This window comes from Ranitomeya imitator, chromosome 5 (assembly GCF_032444005.1).
Source record: "Ranitomeya imitator isolate aRanImi1 chromosome 5, aRanImi1.pri, whole genome shotgun sequence".
In the NCBI taxonomy this organism is placed as follows: domain Eukaryota; kingdom Metazoa; phylum Chordata; class Amphibia; order Anura; family Dendrobatidae; genus Ranitomeya; species Ranitomeya imitator.
The window spans coordinates 622338502-622361709 of record NC_091286.1 but is presented as its reverse complement, the minus strand read 5'-3'; the positions used below and the strand labels follow the sequence as shown (position 1 = coordinate 622361709).

At 44.2% G+C, this 23208-nt stretch overlaps 1 protein-coding gene across 2 annotated transcripts in view; it reads right to left on the bottom strand.

The window, feature by feature from the left end:
- The window catches only part of ASAP2 (ArfGAP with SH3 domain, ankyrin repeat and PH domain 2), a 216162-nt gene that overhangs the window by 105340 nt on the left and 87614 nt on the right, over positions 1 to 23208 (bottom strand). For both annotated transcript variants that reach the window (XM_069728066.1, XM_069728067.1), the window contains exon 3: positions 4001 to 4146. In XM_069728066.1, coding sequence (XP_069584167.1) covers positions 4001 to 4146 — 146 coding nt within the window. The remainder of the gene's footprint in view (positions 1 to 4000; positions 4147 to 23208) is intronic.

The following is a 23208-nucleotide window of genomic DNA, read 5'->3' as shown; positions in this document are numbered from 1 at the left end:
AACTGCAGGGACCAGGGCTTTATAGCCTGGCAGAATTGAGTTGGCCGGAGCTACGACGACACAGACAGGTCTCAGTAACATTAACCGTGTAGAGAGGGATTAACACCGGCGAGGTTCACACTGAAATAATAGGTGCCAATTAACCAAAATGGATGCCGTTTTGAGACAGACAATTTTTTCTTTTCAAACCATTTCCCGCCTTAGTGGTTTTAGATCCTTTAGTAGGATGTTACGATTGTACTTCAGTGACAAGAGAAAGTACTTCATACGTTTTACACTTTTTTGACAAATGCATGAACTTTATGGAAAGACTCGATATTTACAGCATTGACCCTCAGGCCAAATTCACACAGGGTTTGCCCTATGGCCAGTGGCTTCACTGGGACTTAGGTCTGAACCCCCTTTAAAACAGGATTTGGGCATGTGCGCCAATGGGGATATTTACTATAGTGATGCATGGACTCATCGTGTGCGCGGTTGTGCGCCATTTTCAGCAGTATACGCCTATTGTAGGTGGGCAAAAAGATGCGGTCAACTACATCTTGGTGCCCACCTCAAAAAGGAGTATACAGCCAAAAATGATGCACGACACAGCACACTCCATGCATCACTATCCTAGATGGCCCCACCAACGCACATGCCAGAATCCTATTTAGCAGGGGTTCGGATGTCTTGCGCCCAGATATTATACATTGCAGGCACAGGGACCGAGTTCAGTGAATAAGCCGCATGTCCCGATACGTTTCTCTATATAATGTGCTTACAGTCATGGCCAAAAGTATTGAGACCCCTGCAATTCTGTCAGATAATACTCCGTTTCTTCCTGAAAATGATTGCAAACACAAATTCTTTGGTATTATCTTCATTTAATTTGTCTTAAATGAAAAAAACACAAAAGAGAATGAAGCAAAAAGCAAAACATTGATCATTTCACACAAAGCTCCAAAAAAATGGGCCAGACAAAAGTATTGGCACCCTCAGCCTAAGGCCATGTTCACACTATGCGGTTTTTACTGCGGAACCGCGGCGATTTTGCCGCTGCGGGTCCGCAGCTGTTTTCCATGCAGGGTACAGTACAAGGTTACCCTATAGAAAACAAAAACCGCAGTGCACATGATGCGGAAAAACCCGAAAAAACCGCTCTGAATTGCTGCGGAAAAAAAGAAGGACCATGTCACTTCTTTGTGCAGAATCGCAGCGATTCTGCACCCATAGAAATGCATTGATCCGCTTACTTCCCGCATGGGGTTGTGCCCACCATGCGGGAAGTAATGCGGATAATGTGCGGGTTATACCCGGGGTGGAGGAGAGGAGACTCTCCTCCAGGCCCCGGGAACCATATTTGTGTTAAAAAAAAAAAGAATTAAAATAAAAAATAATGTTATACTCACCTCTGAAGTCTCAGCGCTGCACGCGGCCGTCCGGTCTCAGGTTTGCTATGACCGTGACGTCACCGAAGGTCCTTCTCGCACAGCATCTTTGGAACCGGACCGCCGCCTGCAGCGCCGAGGAGATCGGGACGTCAGAGGGTGAGTATATAATCATGATTTTATTATTTTTAACACTACTATTGATGCTGCATATTGCTGCATATGCAGCATCAATAGTAGGGGTAAAATCCCGCAGCGGAACCCGCAGGACAAACCGCGATAAATCTGCAGGGATAACCGCAGCGGGTTTGCCCTGCAGATTTATCAAATCCGCTGCGGGAGAACCCGCAGGACAGAACGCAACGTGTGAACATGGCCTAATACTTGGTTGCAAAACCTTTAGCCAAAATAACTGTGACCAACCGCTTCCAGTAACCATCAATGAGTTTCTTACAATGCTCTGCTGGAATTTTAGACCATTCTTCTTTGGCAAACTGCTCCAGGTCCCTCAAACCATTTTCTAGTGCTATTTGAAGTGTGTTTTGGGTCATTGTCCTGCTGGAAGACACATAACCTCTGAGGGAGACCCAGCTTTCTCACACTGGGCCCTACATTATGCTGCAAAATTTGTTGGTAGTCTTCAGACGTCATAATGCCATGCACACGGTCAAGCAGTCCAGTGCCAGAGGCAGCAAAGCAACCCCAAAACATCAGGGAACCTCCGCCATGTTTGACTGTAGGGACGGTGTTCATTTCTTTGAATGCCTCTTTTTTCTCTCCTGTAAACTCTATGTTCATGCCTTTGCCCAAAAAGCTCTACTTTTGTCTCATCTGACCAGAGAACATTCTTCCAAAACGTTTTAGGCTTTTTCAGGTAAGTTTTGGCAAACTCCAGCCTGGCTTTTTTATGTCTTGGGGTAAGAAGTGGGGTCTTCTTGGGTCTCCTACCATACAGTCCCTTTTCATTCAGACGCTGACGGATAGTACAGGTTGACACTGTTGTACCCTCGGACTTCAGGGCAGCTTGAACTTGTTTGGATGTTAGTCGAGGTTCTTTATCCAACATCCGCACAATTTGCGTTGAAATCTCTTGTCAATTTTTCTTTTCCGTCCACATCTAGGGAGGTTAGCCACAGTGCCATGGGCTTTAAACTTCTTGATGACACTGCGCACGGTAGACACAGGAACATTCAGGTCTTTGGAGATGGACTTGTAGCCTTGAGATTGCTCATGCTTCCTCGCAATTTGGTTTCTCAAGTCCTCAGACAGTTCTTTGGTCTTCTTTCTTTTCTCCATGCTCAATGTGGTACACACAAGGACACAGGACAGAGGTTGAGTCAACTTTAATCCATGTCAACTGGCTGCAAGTGTGATTTAGTTATTGCCAACACCTGTTAGGTGCCACAGGTAAGTTACAGGTATTGTTAACACAAATTAGAGAAGCATCACATGATTTTTCGAACAGTGCCAATACTTTTGTCCACCCCCCTTTTTATGTTTGGTGTGGAATTAAATCCAATTTGGCTTTAGGACAATTCTTTTTGTGTTTTTCATTTAAGACAAATTAAATGAAGATAATAATACCAAAGAATTTGTGTTTGCAATCATTTTCAGGAAGAAAATGAGTATTATCTGACAGAATTGCAGGGGTGTCAATACTTTTGGCCATGACTGTATATTATATATTATTCACACATACATCACACTGTACAATAACACGTCTGCTCTCACATCCTAGCAATTCTTCAGCACGGTTTCCTTTAGCACTTTCCACTGATTCCCAGCGTGATTTCCGCAGATGAAATGAAATACCGCACTTCCCGCCATTCGTTATATTGATGAATGCTTTACGGGCTGAATAGGATAAAGGGAAGCAGCAGTGGAGCGCTCACATGCCGTGTTATTTCAGTAAGCCCTGCCGAGCGCCAGTCTACACATTTACAAAGCAGCACACATGTCAACGAGAGCCGGGCCGTCCGTGTTCATTATTGTAAGCAGCATCCCTATTCCCTTGGCTTTATTACTGTGTGTAAAGAGTAAGCCGTAGGACGTGTTCTCCGCATGGCACAGATCCAGGACACATGACAATAGGAGGCAGACGTCTGTGTGTAATGCATGCACTCACAGAGCGGCTCAGTGAGCACACAGGCTAGAAAGGTATAGGGGAAGATACATTAGAAAGAATGCAAAAAATATGTGAAAATCAAACTGACTGTACTGGATGTTAATAATTAACATACTGTACTTACACTAACTGGTCGGTTATTCAGCGATGTAAAAAAAAAAGTACCTATATTGTTAACGAAGTTCATCGACAAAACGGTATTGAAATTTTTTTTACCAAATCAGCGACAAAATCTGCTTGCAACACGCGGATTTTCATGCAGATTTTGGTGCCAATCTTAATGTTTACAATATGGTTGCATTTAATTTAAAAAATGACATCCTATGCCGAGTATGATAGATGCACCGTGACATTAATGAGAGGGCAGAAGTGCATAACGTGGTACAAAAGTCTCTGCAATGTCATACAGATGACAGGCCAACATATACAATGATAGATTAATGCTAGAATATCAGAATTAAATATATTAAATAATAATCATAATAATAATAAATGGATCTCTTACCAAATTCTTAAAAAGTGCAGTGAGTTCCTTTGTGAATACGGAGAATTTCAGGAAAGCCGTTCCTAAATCCGGGTCATCTCTACATACACAGCTACTTCCAAATTTTTCCAGTGATTGCGTATATTGCTCCTCATTCTCTACATGGGCTTTAAAAAAGAAAATAAATAAATCAATCATTACTAGTGAATGAAGAAATCAAGAATGACACAAACAACCCAAAAGGGCTCCTGAAGACTGTGGTTTTGGCCATGTGCACAACGGATACCAGATGGACCAATGCAGAGAAATGAACAAGTTCAAATTATTTTTTTCTTTGTATTATTATTTATTTTTATTTTATTTTTTTAAGATCCATTGCAAAGATTACATAGGAAACGGAATTTGGCATTTGTAAAAATCGGATGTCATATGGAAATTAAAAAAATACATACGGACGTTCAAAATAAGACCTCAGGGATATATACAGACATGTAAAATAGACAGACATACTGGACACCCTACAAAGGAAAAATATGAACCTGGCCTAATGCAGATTTAAAACAATATTAAAGGGAACCTGTCACCCCGAAAATCGCGGGTGAGGTAAGCCCACCGGCATCAGGGGCTTATCTACAGCATTCTGGAATACTGTAGATAAGCCCCCGATGTTACCTGAAAGATGAGAAAAAGACGTTAGATTATACTCACCCAGGGGTGGTCCCGCTGCTGGTCAGGTCAGATGGGAGTCTCTGGTCCGCTGCGGCGCCTCCCATCTTCTTTCCATGACGTCCTCTTCTGATCTTCAGCCACGGCTCCGGCACAGGCGTACTTTGTCTGCCCTGTTGAGGGCAGGGCAAAGTACTGCAGTGCGCAGGCGCCGGGCCTCTCTGACCTTTCCAGCGCCTGCGCACTGCAGTACTTTGTTGTGCCCTCAACAGGGCAGACAAAGTACGCCTGCGCCAGAGCCGTGGCTGAAGATCAGAAGAGGATGTCATGGAAAGAAGATGGGAGGCGCCGCAGCGGACCAGAGACGCCCATCTGACCTGACCAGCAGCGGGACCGCCCCTGGGTGAGTATAATATAACGTCTTTTTCTCTTCTTTCAGGTAACATCGGGGGCTTATCTACAGCATTACAGGATGCTGTAGATAAGCCCCTGATGCCGGTGGGCTTACCTCACCCGCGATTTTCGGGGTGACAGGTTCCCTTTAATGTTTACAGGTCAAAACTTTTAGGACATAAGACCATGTGTAGTCCTAGTATGGTTGTAAAAAAGATGTAAAAAAAAAAAAGAAGATGTAAATGAGCTGTTAAGATCTATGGGCCCCACATAGATCTCTATGAGAATCTGCCTCCAGAGCTATTGTAAAATGACAGGGGGCATTACCAGTGTTAGATATGTAGATCAGGAGAGCATTACATCAGTCATTACATGTCTCACACTGGTAACCCCTCCATTTATTTACAATAAGCTCTGGAGGCAGATCCTCAGGGAGATCTATGTCCGGCCCATAGATCTTAACAGATCATTTACATATTAAGAAAAATGTGGATTTCTCTGGAATAAGACATCAGATTGCAGGTATCAAGGTGTAATTTTATACAACTTTTTTATGACAACCATGCCAACATAGATGACAAAGGAAGGTTGATCATACTGACAGATTCCTTTCAAAGAAAATTAGGATGCGGAATATGATGAAAGCTGGCACCTCCGTCAGACTCGCAGTAACGTCTCTATATCATACTGACACACAAACCATAATTTGCAATTTAGTGTATAGACAGAAAAATCACTCAACAGAACGAGAGGAAGGAAAAAAAAAACACTCGGCTCTTCAATCAAATCTAAGCTCTCGAGAACAGAGCGGAGTGAAATAAACAACTTTCATCTCCCTGGAGGCAAAAAGGAAAACATTTTTCATAGAAGATATTTTATATTAGAGGAAAGAGAAGTTATTAGCTTTATGTTAAAAGTTACCAAGGCCTTCACAACTTTTTTCATATTACATTAAGTAAAAGGTGGACACAAAATAAAGCATCGGGCAACTGCAAGTACTCCATCACCAAGGCCTAAATTGGCCTTATTGTGCCACTACTTAGAGCTTTATAGTACTATAGACTTTCTGTTATTTGGGCACTTTATGGCACTAAACAGTATGGTGCACTCTTGCTGTAGCCAAACAGTTTGGTATACTCTTGACGTGGCCAAACAGTCCAGTGTACCCTTGGCGCGTCCAAACAGTCCAATGCACTTGTGACTTGACCAAACAGTTTGGTGACGCCAACAGTTTGGTGCATCAAACAGTTCGGTGCATCCTTGGCGACTGAACTTCTGGCTGGGAAGGGTAGAGATCAATGCAAAAAAACTAGACTGTGAAGAGGACATGTTTTGAAGTAGACTAAGTAAGTGCAATGAAGTGGTTGGCCATGCCAAGGGTACACCGAGCGCCTATACTTAGTTTGGACAGCCATTTTGTGCAGATAGACTACATTAAATTTATGATTGTGAAATCCAAATCAGTAATTGTGAAGTAAGCCATCTACTTGCAGTCTCTACTGTAAATTTCCAATGGATCTTACCCAGTTCTCGCTTTACAATTTCCACAACATGGTATCTTTAAATGAGAGCTACTCCGATGTAACACCCCCTTCATTCTCTGGATTGTTGGGGGTCCCAGTAGTTGGACCTAAACTGATCACAAAGTCGTAAAAACGACTTTTGATCAGTTTGGGTCCAACCACTGGAACCCTGAAAAATAAAGATAATGAAGGGGGGCCACTTAAGTATTCAATCTTCCCTAAAGGTCACCTGTATGGAGTGGCTTATTGTGGTCATATGGTCACATACTACAGGTCTCTGCTTGGGAACTCTGCAGCTCCTTCAGAGTTACCTTTGGTCTCTGTGCTGAGAGTTTTTGTGGGCAGCCCTCTTTCGGCAGGTTTGTTGTGGTACCATGTTCTTTCCACTTGATTCATTTTTGTTTATTTTCTTTTTACAACCCAACCCTGACTTGTTTGGAGATCTCCTTGGTCTTCATGGTGTTTGGAGATCTCCTTGGTCTTCATGGTGTTTGGTTGGGGGTGCCTCTTGTTAATGGTGTTGCAGCCTCTATGGCCTTTGAGAGCAAAAAGGTATATACTGGCAGATGTGTGACACTTCGATTGCACACAGCAGAACGTCCTGTCACTATGCATCTGATTTATGATAATTGCACCAGAAATGTTTAGAGGCCTCATATCAAAAGGTGTGAATTCATATGCATGTGTCAATTTTTAGTTTACTGGTCCCATAAATTTAATTTAGACCTATGTTTCTCACATCAATTCACCAACTTAAACTATTTAATGCTGATACATCACACACACATCGGATTGCAGAAATATTTAAAGCACAGGCTCTAATGTAACAAAATATGTAAAAAGCCAGGGGGGTGAATACTTTCACAAGCCACTGTCACTGCATCTCGGCTTTGGGAAAATGTCCGCCGCGATCTCTTCTGCGCACGCGCGGCATCCCGCGGCCATTTTCCTGAAGCCCCGTGCAGCAGAGCACTCCATCTGCGCACGCGCGGCCCCAGGAAGATGGCCGCCCCCACCGATGACAGGGTAATAGCGCAGATCGCGCGCTGTTTCTTCACGTGCGCGCAGTGGATTCATCACTTGGACATGCGCACACCACTACGCCACCAACGGAAAGCTGGGGAAGAAAAGAGCGATGTCACCACGCCCACCCGACCAGACCAGCCTGATTGACAGGCGAAAACGGCGACTTTGGTAATGTATTTCGCAGCATAGGTGGGGAATCAGGGTACACTACATACACTATTGTAACGCACAGCGCAGGCCCTATTTAACAGTATTTTTATCTCAATCTGAAAAAACGGGGTGACAGGTTCCCTGAGCTGGAAAATCTCCATGTAAAAACAAGCACTCAAAGTTTTTAAGGCATTGTCCTAGATCAGAAGGATGGGTCCTGCTTTATCTCCCAGACACAGCGCCACCCCTGTCACTAGGCTGTGTCTGGTATTGCTATGCACAGCCCATGAACAAGACGTGCACTGTTTCTTGGGGGGAGGACTGGCAGACCCTTCTTTCTAACAACCATTTTAATAATGTTAAGCTAAAGGTGGCAATTATGCCTCCAAAACAGCTTTCCACATACGCCTCACCCCTCTGTGAACCCTCGCAGCAATTTACTGCAGCTACATTAATGTAATGTGCTGTTGTACAGACTAATCCAGCTTTGATAAGAAATACTCAGGACGCCGAAATCTAAAGTCATACTGACAGGTTCCCTTTAATATTTAAAGAAAGCAGCGCAGCTCGGTGTGACGGCGCTGATCATAAATCATCCATGCTAAATATGACTAATTAATGCAAGTACTTTACCCAAGCAGCTCGTCTGATATTGACATATTCCCAACACATGTAAGTACTTGCATAAATAAATAGAATTTCAGAGGTAGTAATAGATTGTACGCGAAGAAGTAGCAAAACGAGATTCCTCAAGGGTGTCAGAAATTATTTGATAGAAACCGCAATATGGAAAATAGCAGTGGAAAAAGGTGAACATAGTTTAATGTAAAGAAACCAGAAAAAAAAAAAGAAAAGAACTGGCCATAGATATGAGAATAATGGAAAAAGGAATTATTGATCAATTATTATTGAGGAATACTGTCCAGTTATAGATGTGCCCTACTGCGATGGTCAAAAGCACAGTCTGATTATATGGTCTATCCATTTGTTGACCCACTTCTAGCATTCATTTTTGCATTATTTTGAAATGTAAAATATTGTAAATAAAAAAAAAAAAACATTAACCTTTTAAGGATTGGGAGATTTTTCATGTTTGTGCTTTTTTTCTGTTTTTTTTATTCTCTCTTCTTGCAAGAGCCATAACTTTATTATTTTTCCATAGGACACGACGGTATGAAGGCTTATTTTTAGCGGGCTTCACCACTCCTATAAGAATGAATGGAGCGGCAGCATGTATGATTGAGCCCATCTCAACACACAAGGCTCTCCAGGTTCTCAGGATCAGTTGGAACCCAGCAGTCAGATCTCCAGCGATTGGGAAGTTATGCCCTTATCCAGGGGATAAGGGATAACTTTTAAAAACTTTAGAAAAGCCCTTTAAGGGAGCACACATTTTTGTATCATTTACATCTTAGTCTCATACTCAACCCAAAATGATTCTGGTTTCAGATGGCCATGTTTATGGTCAGAATATGGACCACAATGACCAGAATTAGCACAAGTCTCCTGACTCGAACTTACCGCCTCATATGTGCCTAGGAGGCTTTAAGTTATGGTTTTAAGAACCCCCCAGTCATTGAAGTTCATATACAGATAGTGAAATACAACAGCATAAACCCGTCCTTAGTAGGGATGAGCGGATCCGTGGAAGTTTGGGTTCTGTTACCCAACCGAACTTCAGTCCAAACTTCGGCTCGGGTACCAGAACTTTACCCAAACTTGAACCTGAACCTCATTGAAATCAAAGGGGACCTAAAGTTTGGAGCTGGAAGATCTCTCTCCCAAATTCCAGAACTGTAAAACGAACTTCCAGGAGAAACCAGTGTTCAGAATTCAGCTCCGGTACAAACACCAAACTTTACAGTTCGGGTTCGCTCATCTCTAGTCCTTCGTTATTAACTATATCTAACCAAAGGACATAATTTTTTTTGTTTTGTTTTTGTTTTAAATCAGCCAGAAACAAATCTAAAAAAGTTCATGAGATCACAAATTTTTCGGTGTTTTGTCCTTCACTTGGTTTGCGGCATTTAGGCCATTGAAAAGGCCTTTAGAGGTTGTTACCAGTCTTTCCACAACACAGCAAATTTTATTTAAATACGCAATTTTACCCTTTTCTTTGCAATTATTTATTTCATCATCAGTGTTTACTGTGATAACAGCAATGCTACACAGATACAGACTTCCAGGTCTCTGCATAGACTAAGCTAAATCAAGTACAAACTACAGTAGTTTCAGATATCACGAGATGGCGCATACTGCAAATGGTTTCTACATAAAACATTACAGTATGTCAAACCTTAATTCCTTAGCTAAAAGTTTACAAATGGTGGATGATGCGGGCACAACATAAATAGAACATTGGATCTGGGACTCTAGATCTGAAAAAAGTGTACAGATATATTAAGAAATTAATGAGGAAAGAATGCTGGACCTTAAAATGAAGCTCAATAGTGTTTGTCTTTCAGCTAAAAATGTTTTTACATAAGAAAAGGAGTATTCAGATGCGTAATATGCTATAAATCCTGATAGTGTACCGTGCTGAGCTAATGCACTTCCCCTGCATCCCACTCCCGAGCACGGCCCTGATATTTATGTTAACACTTTGACCAATTTTGACAGTTTTAATAAGCCTAATAAGTAAAAATCCGCGATTGTTTTTAGAAATTGAGTTGCGGTTGCATGGCCCAGTGGTTTAGTATGTTAGTATGCGAGGGACAGGAGTTAATGGCGTGCAGTGATAGCAGGCAAGCAGGAAAGTAAGCATTTTAATGAGACAATTATCCGGGGCAGCTGACGATGCTTGGCATGAGGGTACAAAAGGAAAAGGGGAGTAAGTGCTGGCAGTAAAATGTGCGAATGTCAGTGCTATGAAATGGCATGAGGATTCTGTCTGGAGAGTGCACCTGTGAGATGGATAATGTTAGAAGACATCTTGGAGCTGAAGCGTGCTCATTAGAGTTAAATGAGCATTATTGAAAGGGGTTTGGAGAGGAGCCGTTTGGGCACAGCCATGCCTGCAGCCGAGGATAATGACAGATTAGGAGTGAACCGTCTAGACAGCGAGTGGGAGAACCCCGTGTCTCCCATCTATGAAAGCATTTTATACTGAAATATATATCATAATCTGATTAAATTGCCAAGTGCTAACAGACACCAATAACAGAACAGGGCTCCCCCAAGCATCCAGGTGCCAAGATTTACCTAATCATTTCCAGACATACTGTACTTTGCTGCTGAGAGAGGAATGGAATAGTTAGAATAGAATTGAAAAAAATATATAGAAAAACACAGAAAACGGATGCTGAAAAATAAAACCTGAAACTAGCATGCAGAAAAGTTTAAGGGACTAAATTACCGTATATACTCGAGTATAAGCCGAGATTTTCAGCCCAAAATTTTGGGCTGAAAGTGCCCCTCTCGGCTTATACTCGAGTCACGGTAGCGGTGGGGTCGGCGGGTGAGGGGGAGAGGGCGCTGAGGCATACTTACCTAGTCCCAGCGATCCTGACGCCTGACGCTCCCCCTGCCGTCCCACGGTCTTCGGTGCTGCAGCTTCTTCCCCTCTTCAGCGGTCACGTGGGACCGCTCATTAGAAAAATGAATATGCGGCTCCACCTCCCATAGGGGTGGAGCCGCCTATTCATTTCTCTAATCAGCGGTGCCGGTGACCGCTGATAATGAGGCTGCGGCACCGAAGACCAGCTATGTCAGGCAGAGGGAGCGTCAGGATCGCTGGGACTAGGTAAGTATGTACTATTCACCTGTCCGCGTTCCAGCCGCCAGGCGCCGCTCCTTCTTCCCGGCGTCGCTCCGCTCTGACTGTTCAGGTCAGAGGGCGCGATGACGCTTATAGTGTGCGCGGCGCCCTCTGCCTGATCAGTCAGAGCAGAGAGACGCCGGGACCGGACGCTGGGAGCTGCAAGCAAGAAAGGTAAGTATGGCATTTTTTTTTTTTTATTGCAGCAGCAGCAGCAATGGCAGAGCTTTCTATGGCACAGCTATGGGGCAGTACTGAACGGCACACAGCAGTATATGGCAGCTATGGGGCAGTACTGAACGGCACACAGCACTATATGGCACAGCTATGGGGCAGTACTGAACAGCACACAGCACTATATGGCAGCTATGGGGCAGTACTGAACGGCACACAGCACTATATGGCACAGCTATGGGGCAGTACTGAACAGCACACAGCACTATATGGCAGCTATGGGGCAGTACTGAACGGCACACAGCACTATATGGCACAGCTATGGGGCAGTACTGAACGGCACACAGCACTATATGGCAGCTATGGGGCAATAATGAACGGTGCAGAGCACTATATGGCAGAGCTTTATATGGAGCATCTTATGGGGCAATAATGAACGGTATAGAGCATCTATTTTTATTTTTTAAATTTACCGGTAGCTGCTGCATTTTCCACCCTAGGCTTATACTCGAGTCAATAAGTTTTCCCAGTTTTTTGTGGCAAAATTAGGGGGGTCGGCTTATACTCGGGTCGGCTTATACTCTAGTATATACGGGTATGTATCTCTAATACATGCCTATATAGTGGTACCGTGGATTGTGAATGTACTCATCATCCCCTTGGCATTTTTCATATTTTCCTACCTCACAACCTGGAAATTCAGAGTGGTTTTTTTTTTTAGGGATTGCATCCGTTCATGCAAAGAACATGCCTACAGCTGTGAACATTTGGTTTTCATTTTACTGTGAAGTAAACAAAATACGACAAAATAAAGGCATAACTATTAACCCTCCTAAAGTCAGTACTTTGTGGAGCCTCCTTTTGGGGCAATTACAGCAGCAAGTCGCTTTGGATAAGTCTCTATGAGCTTTCCACATCTGGCCACTGGGATCTTTGTCCATTCCTTGAGGCAATACTGCTCCAGCTCCTTCAAGTTAGATGGTTCCCTCTGGTGAACAGCAATATTGGAGTCGGACCACAGATTCTCAGTTGGATTAATGTCGTGGCTTTGACGAGGTCACACCAAAACGTTTACATGTTTCCCCGTAAACCACGCGAGTGTTGCTTTAGCAGTATGCTTTGGGTTCATTGTCTTGTTAGAAGGTGAATCTACGCCCCCGTCTCAAATCACTGACAGAAACAAGTTTTGCCTAACATCCCTGTATTTCACACCTGCAAATTTTCTTTTCTGTGTTTATTTTTTTTTAAAAATTGAGTGGTAAATTCCTTTAACGTAAAGTAAAAGGTCTTAACAAGCACAGAAGAAACTAGCTATGGCCTGAAGCATGCTCTTCATACAAAGATAAGAAACACAATATACCACGCACTAACAAGGTGATCTACAAGAAGAACCCGACCATAATGGGGATAGCAGAGGATTTCCAGCCAAGGTGCTGCACAGAAGAGCTCTATCAGTGGCAACAGATCCCTCAAAACTTACCTGGGAGTTGGCGAGGTGGAGTAAATATATTGTCAAACTTTGGATTCTATATGCGCTATACTCCTTGAAAAAAAAAAAAATGTGAAAAGGAGGGTGGAATGGCCTTCCGTATGAAGAAGATTCATTTAGTCGTGAAGAATTTTCTAGAAGAAATAGACTCTTGTTCTTGATGGAAAGGCAAGAAAAAAAAATCAAGAGGCCCTTTACTTTAGATGTGGAGAACATGGGACTATCATTTTAGAGAATCACTGCAATTTTTGGTGCCTATCTCAAAGTGGTTTCTGGAAATTGTTGGAAGACGACTCCAACAGTAAGCCGATTATCAGTGGTCCTTGTGATCAGCTGTAGAAGAATCAGATAGCACACACTCATTTTACCTGCAGAGCCCCCAGAGGAGAAATAAAGCATTACATGCTTCTTTCATGCTGAGACCTCCAGAGAGATACAGCTCTTAAGATAGCACAAGGAGAGGGAAAGTAGTGGAAGAAAAAAAATGGGGGTGTCCTTTCATGTAGGGTTGGTAGGAAAAATATACTATATTAAAGAACATTTTGCACTTCTTACAAACTCTTAGAAATTTCTTATGATGGTTTGCTGCAATTTATGTAACTTGGGTATCTAGAGGATAATGAATAATATGAAGAATAAATTTATTATTGAGAGTTAGAGACATGATTAGAAAAACGTGGCAGCTTTTTTCTTTTTATAGAAACAGCGCCACACCTCTCCATAGGTTGTCTCTGGTACTGCAGTTTAGCTCCATTAAAGTGAATAGAGCTGAGCTGCAATACTGCACACAACCTATGGACATTTGCAGCAGAATATTATTAAGAATTGGCCATTTTTGTCATTCTTGACAACCCTTTAAGAAAGCCAGCTTGTGCTGCACAAAATATAAGCAAATGCCATGTTTTTTTTTCTCTTTACAACCCCTTATTACAACCATAAAGGGAATGATAAAAGGATCTACAGTTACTTCAATTATGCAAGAAAACTGTCTGACCTGCACTGTTAAACCTCCCCCATTAAGTGGAATGATATTGACGCAAAGGATCTCGAGGGTCCCGTAGGGTTTTAATAATGGTAGCAAATATTAATAGGAAAGACGACAGTGGATGTGGATGCAGAAGTCTCAGTTACGTGACATAGGCAGGACGCGCACAACGCTGGACGACTAACGAGCTGCCGCTCTCATCGCAGGCAATCAGTAAATAGCATTGATTGATACAGCGCAGATGGACAAATTAACTTAAATAGGTCTCATTTTCTACGGATTACAGTAGCTCTACCTCTCCTACATTAGGGCCCGACAACTCTGACATGCCAAAGCTCAGAGCTATACATTACTCTTATCTATAAGAAAATCAAACAAATACCCCTAGTTAGAAGGACGTAATTTCTTAAAAATGATGAAAAAGTATAGCGTCCACATAAATTGTTAATAAGCACACGTTCTACGCTACATGCATGAAAACATACAAGGAAAGATGCGTATATAGAACAAATATAACAATCTTTATTGGAATAGGATTTAACTTTTACACATACAAAATTTAAAAACCAGTAGCAAACAAGGGTGCTTGGTACATAAGCCAAACAAATGAGTGGCACCCCTACAGAGCAAACAGCATAACACAGAATAATGGTATCCACATAAGCATATTGTTAATGCCAGCGTAATTTAAAGTGGAACATCAGGAGCACTATCAATGCTTTGAATCACCAGTATGAATCATCAGGCCATAGTGGCATGCCCCGGTTATCAATATTTAACAATTAACAGTATATAACATAACAAGGCATTAAACACCAGATCGTAGTAACATTAGTAAATGGATCCTTCCTGATGCTCAGGAGATGGTGCCACTGCCCCTACGCGCGTTTCGGCGGCGTGCCTTCCCCTTATATGTTTTCTTATCTATAGGTCGCCTATAAAAAGAATTTCCTCATTTATGCGAGGAAAGGATGAAATGATCAACTATGAGAAAGAGGTACATGGAATGAAGAGGATTATGCAAAGCATTGCTTCCATAAGTGTAGTTGAACGTAACAGACCCAATTTTTCCTGCCTCATTGATTATTTTTTTAAGGGCGTTCATCCCACCCAATAAATTAGCTTCTTGCTTGGTCATCGACTCTTTACTGGCCTGATTAGAGAGACCAATCGGAAACTAGCATTCTAACGAACCCAGATTCCCCAATTATCGGCACTCCTAAATGGGTGTTTATCCCGCGGTGATATTGGCTCACATTACACAGAGTTTGCTTGTAGTCTGTTACCATGGCGACAGAGGGATGCATAGGACTTGAATAAACAAACATGGCTATTAGAGAGATTTTTTTTTTAACTAATTTTGAATTTCAGATGCAATGAAGAAAAAAAAATTCTGGTTGGAGACGTGGACCAGTCCTTTAAATAAAACAACATTCAAAATTAGGGTGATTTCACATTGCAATTATCTTCGTCGGAGGTTTGCATCTGACCCGTCAAGCAAAACGAGATTCATACGTATGCGCCGACTATATAGGCTATGAAGGTGCCAGCAGAGCAAATGTGCGCTCTGTCGTGCATCATTTTAAGGCGTATCCATTTACTAGAGGGGGACACCCTGATGCAGTCTACTGGGTGTCCACCTCCAGTAGGCGTATATGCCAGAAAATGATGCACGGCAGAGCACACGTTCACTCTGTTGGCACCATTATAGTTTATGGCCCCATGGGCACATACGCCAGAATCCGATTTTTGGGAAGGGGGGAATTCGGATGTAAATCCTATCGGGAGCCACTGAATGGGTACACACTGCGCTTTCACATTGAAAGCGCAGCGTGAAAACACCCTTAGAATCTATGTCTTTGGTATCATTACACGAGTCTGGTGATGTTTAGATGCTGCAGACAACTGGGGACAGAAGCAGCTAGGTGGCGAGTTACAGGGCGCCAGCTCTCAAAGCCATGCAATAAACAGTTACATAAAAAAGAGGGTCTTGATAGGGGTGTACATAGAAATCATGGGGTTCCATAGCAGAAATCCTAAATGGGCCCTCTCACAAAAAATAATAATATTCGTCAGGGTCACAAGAAAGGCAAATGTTCCAACTTTGCAAGTCTTAGAAAGTACTGTAATTTTGCTACTGAAGGGTTCAACGCAATAAGATACCCCTCTCATGCCAACAAAAATGGCTTCCCAAACACAATGATACATCCAGTGACCCCAACATAGTAAGACGGCCCCCACAGTCCAGCACACAATGTACAATGGCTCACAACACAGTATGACCACCCCCCACATACCATATAATGGCCTGCACACAGCCCTCCATATAGTATGATGGCACTGACACAACCTTCCACACTGTATCATAGTCCACACACACACACACAGATGTAGCCCCGACCTAGTCCTCCAAACAGTATAATGGCCCCCCACCTAGCCCTCCAAACAGTATAATGCCCCCCACTTAGCCCTCCAAACAGCATAATGGACCCCCACCTAGCCCTCCAAACAGTATAATGGACCCCCACCTAACACTCCAAACAGCATAAAGGTCCCCCACCTAGCCCTCCAAACAGTATAATGCCCCCACCTAGCCCTCCAAACAGTATAATGGACCCCCACCTAACACTCCAAACAGCATAAAGGTCCCCCACCTAGCCCTCCAAACAGTATAATGCCCCCACCTAGCCCTCCAAACAGTATAATGGACCCCCACCTAACACTCCAAACAGCATAAAGGTCCCCCACCTAGCCCTCCAAACAGTATAATGCCCCCACCTAGCCCTCCAAACAGTATAATGCCCCCACCTAGCCCTCCAAACAGTATAATGCCCCCACCTAGCCCTCCAAACAGTATAATGCCCCCACCTAGCCCTCCAAACAGTATAATGGACCACCACCTAGCCCTCCAAGCAGATATAGATATATACTGTATATACACACATACATACACATGCACCCGACTCTCAGCTCCCCCTGCTGCTTTGGTCACTGTGCAAAGGGAGAATGATGGAGTGAGCTGACGGTTCACTGTTCCATCATTTCTTTCAACTATATCTACATCCTACAGTTGTGTGTACCCCCAGTGCTGAAGGGGTTAAGCTGGTTTTTGAAATGTGCTAAAACTACATAAAATGTAGAAGAAAAAAAATGTAAAAGTACTGCGAAATCAGCTCTTTTTTTACGACTTGCAATGTGATACATAAGGATTCCAACATGTAGGAGCAGTTTTACAGGTTTAGTTGGTGTCATTTCCTTTGTTACTAATAGGACCCTAAGTGGAATCTTAAAAAGCGCCCGCTCCTACAAATCACATAACTGCAGCACAGCGTGTACCAATAGGAACTGCAATAGCAGAGCGTCCGGCCCTGACCCGGGGCTAGAATAGGAATCCGTGTAACGAGCGTGTAAGTGCATCTGATACTCCAGTAATTGTAGAAGCCCAGACTACAAATCCGACCTAAACACTGGATTTACACCTCCGTCACTGGCAGTCTCCATGTAATGAGCCAGCGGAGAAGAGGATCCATACAGGCGACAGCACTCCAGCAAATCGGGGCGCTGCGCTAATAGATCCTGCCGCTGACACGGTGCCAGATTATTCGTGAAGGCGACTTCCACTAGCACCACAGGTTACAGACGCAGCGGACAATCCTGCCTGTGACACTTCTATAGTATTCATCCCTCAAACTGGTAAAGGGCAGATCTACTAGTTTAACCCTTTGGTTTGGCAAGCACTAATAATAAATATGGGAGGTACTTCTGAAATCAGAAGAATCAAAAGTCCTTTTTTTTTCAAGTAGTCTTAAAAGGGATCTCCACTAAAGAAAAAAAAAAAAAATTATATATATATATATATATACATACACACACATACATGCATACATGCATACATGCATACATACACTAGCTATTGAACCCGTTCAACGCCCGGGTGGCGAGCATTTATATTGGTATATGGTCTCCATCCTGGTATGTGCTGCTCCATCCTGTCATGTGCTGCTCCCATCCTGCGCACCCATTCTGTCATGTGCTGCTGCCATCCTGCGCCCTCATTCTGACATGTGCTGCTCCATCCTGCGCCCCCATTCTGTCATGTGCTGTTCCCATCCTGCGCCCCCGTTCTGTCATGTGCTGCTCCCATCCTGCGCCCCCATTCTGTCATTTGCTGCTCCCATCCTGCGCCCCCATCCTGTCATGTGCTGCTCCCATCCTGCGCCCCGGTTCTGTCATGTGCTGCTCCCATCCTTCGCCCCCGTTCTGTCATGTGCTGCTCCCATCCTGCGCCCCCGTTCTGTCATGTGCTGCCCTATTCTGTCATGTGCTGCCCCCATCCTGTGCCCCCGTTCTGTCATGTGCTGCTTCCATCCTGCGCCACCGTTCTTTAATTTGCTGCTCCCATCCATATGCCCCATACGCTGCTCCATAATAAATGTCCCGTATCAGGTGGCGTAAGTAACAAATAGCTGTGGCATGAAGTGCCACAGCCTCATGCCACAGCAATTTGTTACTTGCGCCACCTGATTCCTTTCTGCCGCCATTTTCTTGGTACTCCTGCTGGTGGAATCGGCGCCTGCGCAGTCCGCGCTTTCCGGCACCATTTTCTTGAAGACAAACTGCAGTGTGTCTTCAAGAAAATGGCGCCGGAAAGCGCGGACTGCGCAGGCGCCGATTCCGCCAGCAGGACCAAGACAATGGCGGCGGAAAGGAATCAGGTGGCGTAAGTAACAAATTGCTGTGGCATGAAGTGTCACAGCTTCATGCCACAGCAATTTGTTACTTACGCCATTCCTTTCCGCCCATTTTCTTCGTCCTCCTGCTGCCGGAATCGGCGCCTGCGCAGTCCTGCAGGTGTGTCTTCAAGAAAATGGCGCCGGAAAGCGCGGACTGCGCAGGCGCCGATTCTGGCAGCAGGAGGACGAAGAAAATGGGCGGGGCAGAAAGGAATGGCGTAAGTAACAAATTGCTGTGGCATGAAGTGCCACAGCATAATCAGGGCGCAAATATGTGCATGGTGTCCCCCTGCTCCCGACCCCCTGCTCCCGGCAGTCCGCGCCTTCCGGCGCCATTTTTTTTTCCTGACACTCTATAATGTAACGCTAGGAGTGTCGCGCCTGCGCAGTCTATAAAGGCTTCGGACAGAGTGACGCTTCCAGCGTTATAATATAAATATATATATATATATATATATATATATATATATATATATATATCTCTCTCTCTCAAAGCTTTTCTGTGCTAAAAAGAAAACTGTGCTAAAAAATGATAAAAACAACAAAATGCATTAAAAAAAAAAAGCAGCAAAAACTCAATACTAGAGTTTATAGAGAATATAGTTACTGCTTTTTTGTATTGACACCTGCAAAAAGCAGGCATCTAGAGAGCAGGAGAAAAAATAAATCCGGAACATTGCATTCCTGCACACCCCTCATTAAAGGCTGACATATGTAGCTCAAGTCTTAATGAATTGGGGCCAAAGGCTATACATCATGTTCCAAATTATTATGCAAATTATATTTTTCTCGGATTTTCCTAAATGGTCAGTGCAAATGACAGTCAGTCTAATAAAAGTCATCACCCGTTAGATTATACATCGAAATTTAGTGAAGAATCCTCCAAATAATAACAGTATAATCTCCAAAATGAATAAAAACTCAAAATGCACTGTTCCAAATTATTAGGCACAGTAGAATTTCTAAACATTTGATATGTTTTAAAGAACTGAAAATGCTCATTTGTGAAATTTGTAGCATTAGGAGGTCACATTCACTGAACAAAAAAGCTACCGTATATACTCGAGTATAAGCCGAGATTTTCAGCCCATTATTTTGGGCTGAGAGTCCCCCTCTCGGCTTATGCTCAAGTCATACCCAGGGTCGGGCAGGAGAGGGGAGTCTAATAATACTCACCTGCTCCCGGCGCGGTCCCTGCAGGTCCCTGGTTCTCCGACGCCGCAGCTTCTTCCTGTACTGAGCGGTCACATGTTACCGCTCATTACAGTAATGAAAATGGACCCGACTCCACTCCCATAGGGGTGGAGCCGTATAGTCAATACAGTAATGAGCGGTAACGGTGACCGCTCAGTATAGGAAGAAGCTGCGGCGCCGGAGAACCAGGGACCGCGCCAGGAGCAGGTGAGTATAATAGGGAGGGGGAGCGCTGCGCGATATTCACCTCTCCTGGTTCCGGGCGCCGCTCCGTCTTCAGCATCTTCTGCAGTGAAGCTCAGGTCAGAGGGCATGGTGACATGGTTAGTGCGCGCCCTGTGCCTGAAAATCAGTGCAGAAGACGCTGAAGACGGAGCGGCGCCCGAAACGAGGATAGGTGAATATTGAAAGTGCCGGGGGCCTGAGTGACGAGAGGCGAGTATGTGATTTATTTTTTTTTTTTAATCGCAGCAACAGCAAATGGGGCAAATATCTGTATGGAGCATCTATGGGGCCATAACGTTTGTGCAGCACTATATGAGATAAATATCTGTATGGAGCATCTTATGGGGCCATTATTAACCTTTATGCAGGATTATATGGGGCACATTTTAATATGGAGCATCTTATGGGGCCCATCAAACTTTATGGAGCATTATATGGGGCGTATTTTGTATGGAGCATCTTATGGAGCCCATCATGAACTGTATGGAGCATTATATGGGGCTCCTGATTCAATATGGATATTCAAAAACACTTACCGTATATACTCGAGTATAAGCCGAGATTTTCAGCCCAAATTTTTGGGCTGAAAGTGCCCCTCTCGGCTTATACTCAAGTCAAGGTGGGTGGCAGGGTCGGCGGGTGAGGGGGAGAGGGCGCTGAGGTATACTTACCTAGTCCCAGCGATCCTGGCGCTGTCCCTGACGTCCCACGGTCTTCGGTGCTGCAGTTCTTCCCCTCTTCAGCGGTCACGTGGGACCGCTCATTAGAAAAATGAATAGGCGGCGCCACCTCCCATAGGGGTGGAGCCGCGTATTCATTTCTCTAATCAGCGGTGCCGGTGACCGCTGATAGAGGAAGAGGCTGCGGCACCGAAAACAGCTGTGACAGGCAGAGGGAGCGTCAGGATCGCTGGGACTAGGTAAGTATTTTATATTCACCTGTCCGCGTTCCAGCCGCCGGGCGTCGCTCCATCTTCCCGGCGTCTGCGCTCTGACTGTTCAGGCAGAAGGCGCGATGACGCATATAGTGTGCGCGGCGCCCTCTGCCTGATCAGTCAGAGCAGAGACGCCGGGAAGATGGAGGCGCCGGGACCGGACGCTGGGAGCTGCAAGCAAGAGAGGTGAGTATGTGTTTTGTTTTGTTTTTTATTGCAGCAGCAGCAGCGGCACAGATTTATGTGGAGCATCTATGGGACAAAATCAACGGTGCAGAGCAGTATATGGGGCACAATGAACGGTGCAGAGCACTGTATGGGGCACAATGAACGGTGCAGAGCACTGTATGGGGCACAGCTATGGGACAAAAATGAACGGTGCAGAGCATATATGGGGCACAGATATGGGACAATAATGAACGGTGCCGAGCACAGTATTGGGCAGAGCTATGGGGCAGTATGAACGGTGCAGAGCACAGTATGGGGCAGAGCTATGGGACAAAATGAACGGTGCAGAGCATATATGGGGCACAGATATGGAACAATAATGAACGGTGCCGAGCACAGTATGGGGCACAGCTATGGGGCAGTATGAACGGTGCAGAGCACAGTATGGGGCAGAGCTATGGGACAAAATGAACGGTGAAGAGCACTATATGGGGCACAGATATGGGGCAATAATGAAAGGTTATTGCCCCATATCTATATGGGGCAATGCCCCATATTTATGGGCAGCACGGTGGCGCAGTGGTTAGCACAGCAGCCTTGCAGCGCTGGAGTCCTGGGTTCTAATCCCACCTTGGACAACATCTGCAAAGAGTTTGTATGTTCTCTCCGTGTTTGCGTGGGTTTCCTCCGGGCACTCCGGTTTCCTCCCACATTCCAAAGACATACTGATAGGGAATTTAGATTGTGAGCCCCATCAGGGACAGCGATGATAATGTGTGCAAACTGTAAAGCGCTGCGTAATATGTTAGCGCTATATAAAAATAAAGATTATTATTATTATTATTATTATTATTAAAGGTGCAGAGCATATATGGGGCACAGATATGGGACAATAATGAACGGTGCAGAGCACTGTATGGGGCAGAGCTATGGGACAAAATGAACGGTGCAGAGCATTGTATATGGGGCACAGATTTGGGGCAATAATGAACGGTGCCGAGCACAGTATGGGGCACAGCTATGGGACAAAATGAACGGTGCAGAGCACTTTATGGGGCACAGCTATGGAACAAAATGAACGGTGCAGAGCACTATATGGCACAGCTATGGGGAAATAATGATTTATTTTTATTTTTGAAATTCACCGGTAAATGCTGCATTTCCACCCTAGGCTTATACTCGAGTCAATAAGTTTTCCCAGTTTTTTGTGGCAAAATTAGGGGGGTCGGCTTATACGCGAGTATATACGGTAACCTAATGATGTCTCAATTAATATTACTTTTATTGGTATCTATTTTTACTTTTGAAATTTACAGGTAGCTGCTGCATTTCCTACCCTAGGCTTATACTCGAGTCATTAAGTTTTCCAGTTTTTTGTGGCAAAATTAGGGGTCTCGGCTTATACTCGGGTCGGCTTATACTCGAGTATATACGGTATTTAACTCCAAAACATCCTAACAGTTAACATAGGACCCCTTCTTTGATGTCACCTTCACAATTCTTGCATCCATTGAACTTCTGAGTTTTTGGAGAGTTTCTGATTGCATTTCTTTGCATGAAGTCAGAATAGCCCCCAGAGCCGCTGTTTTGATGTGAACGGCCTCCCACCCTCATAGATCTTTTGCTTGATGATACTCCAAAGGTTCTCTATAGGGTTGAGGTCAGGAGAAGATGGTGGCCACACCATGAGTTTATCTCCTTTTATGCCCATAGCGGCCAATGACTCCGAGGTATTCTTTGCAGCATGAGATGGGGCATTGTCAGCATGAAGATGATTTTGCTCCTCAAGGCAGGTTTCTGCTTTTTATACCA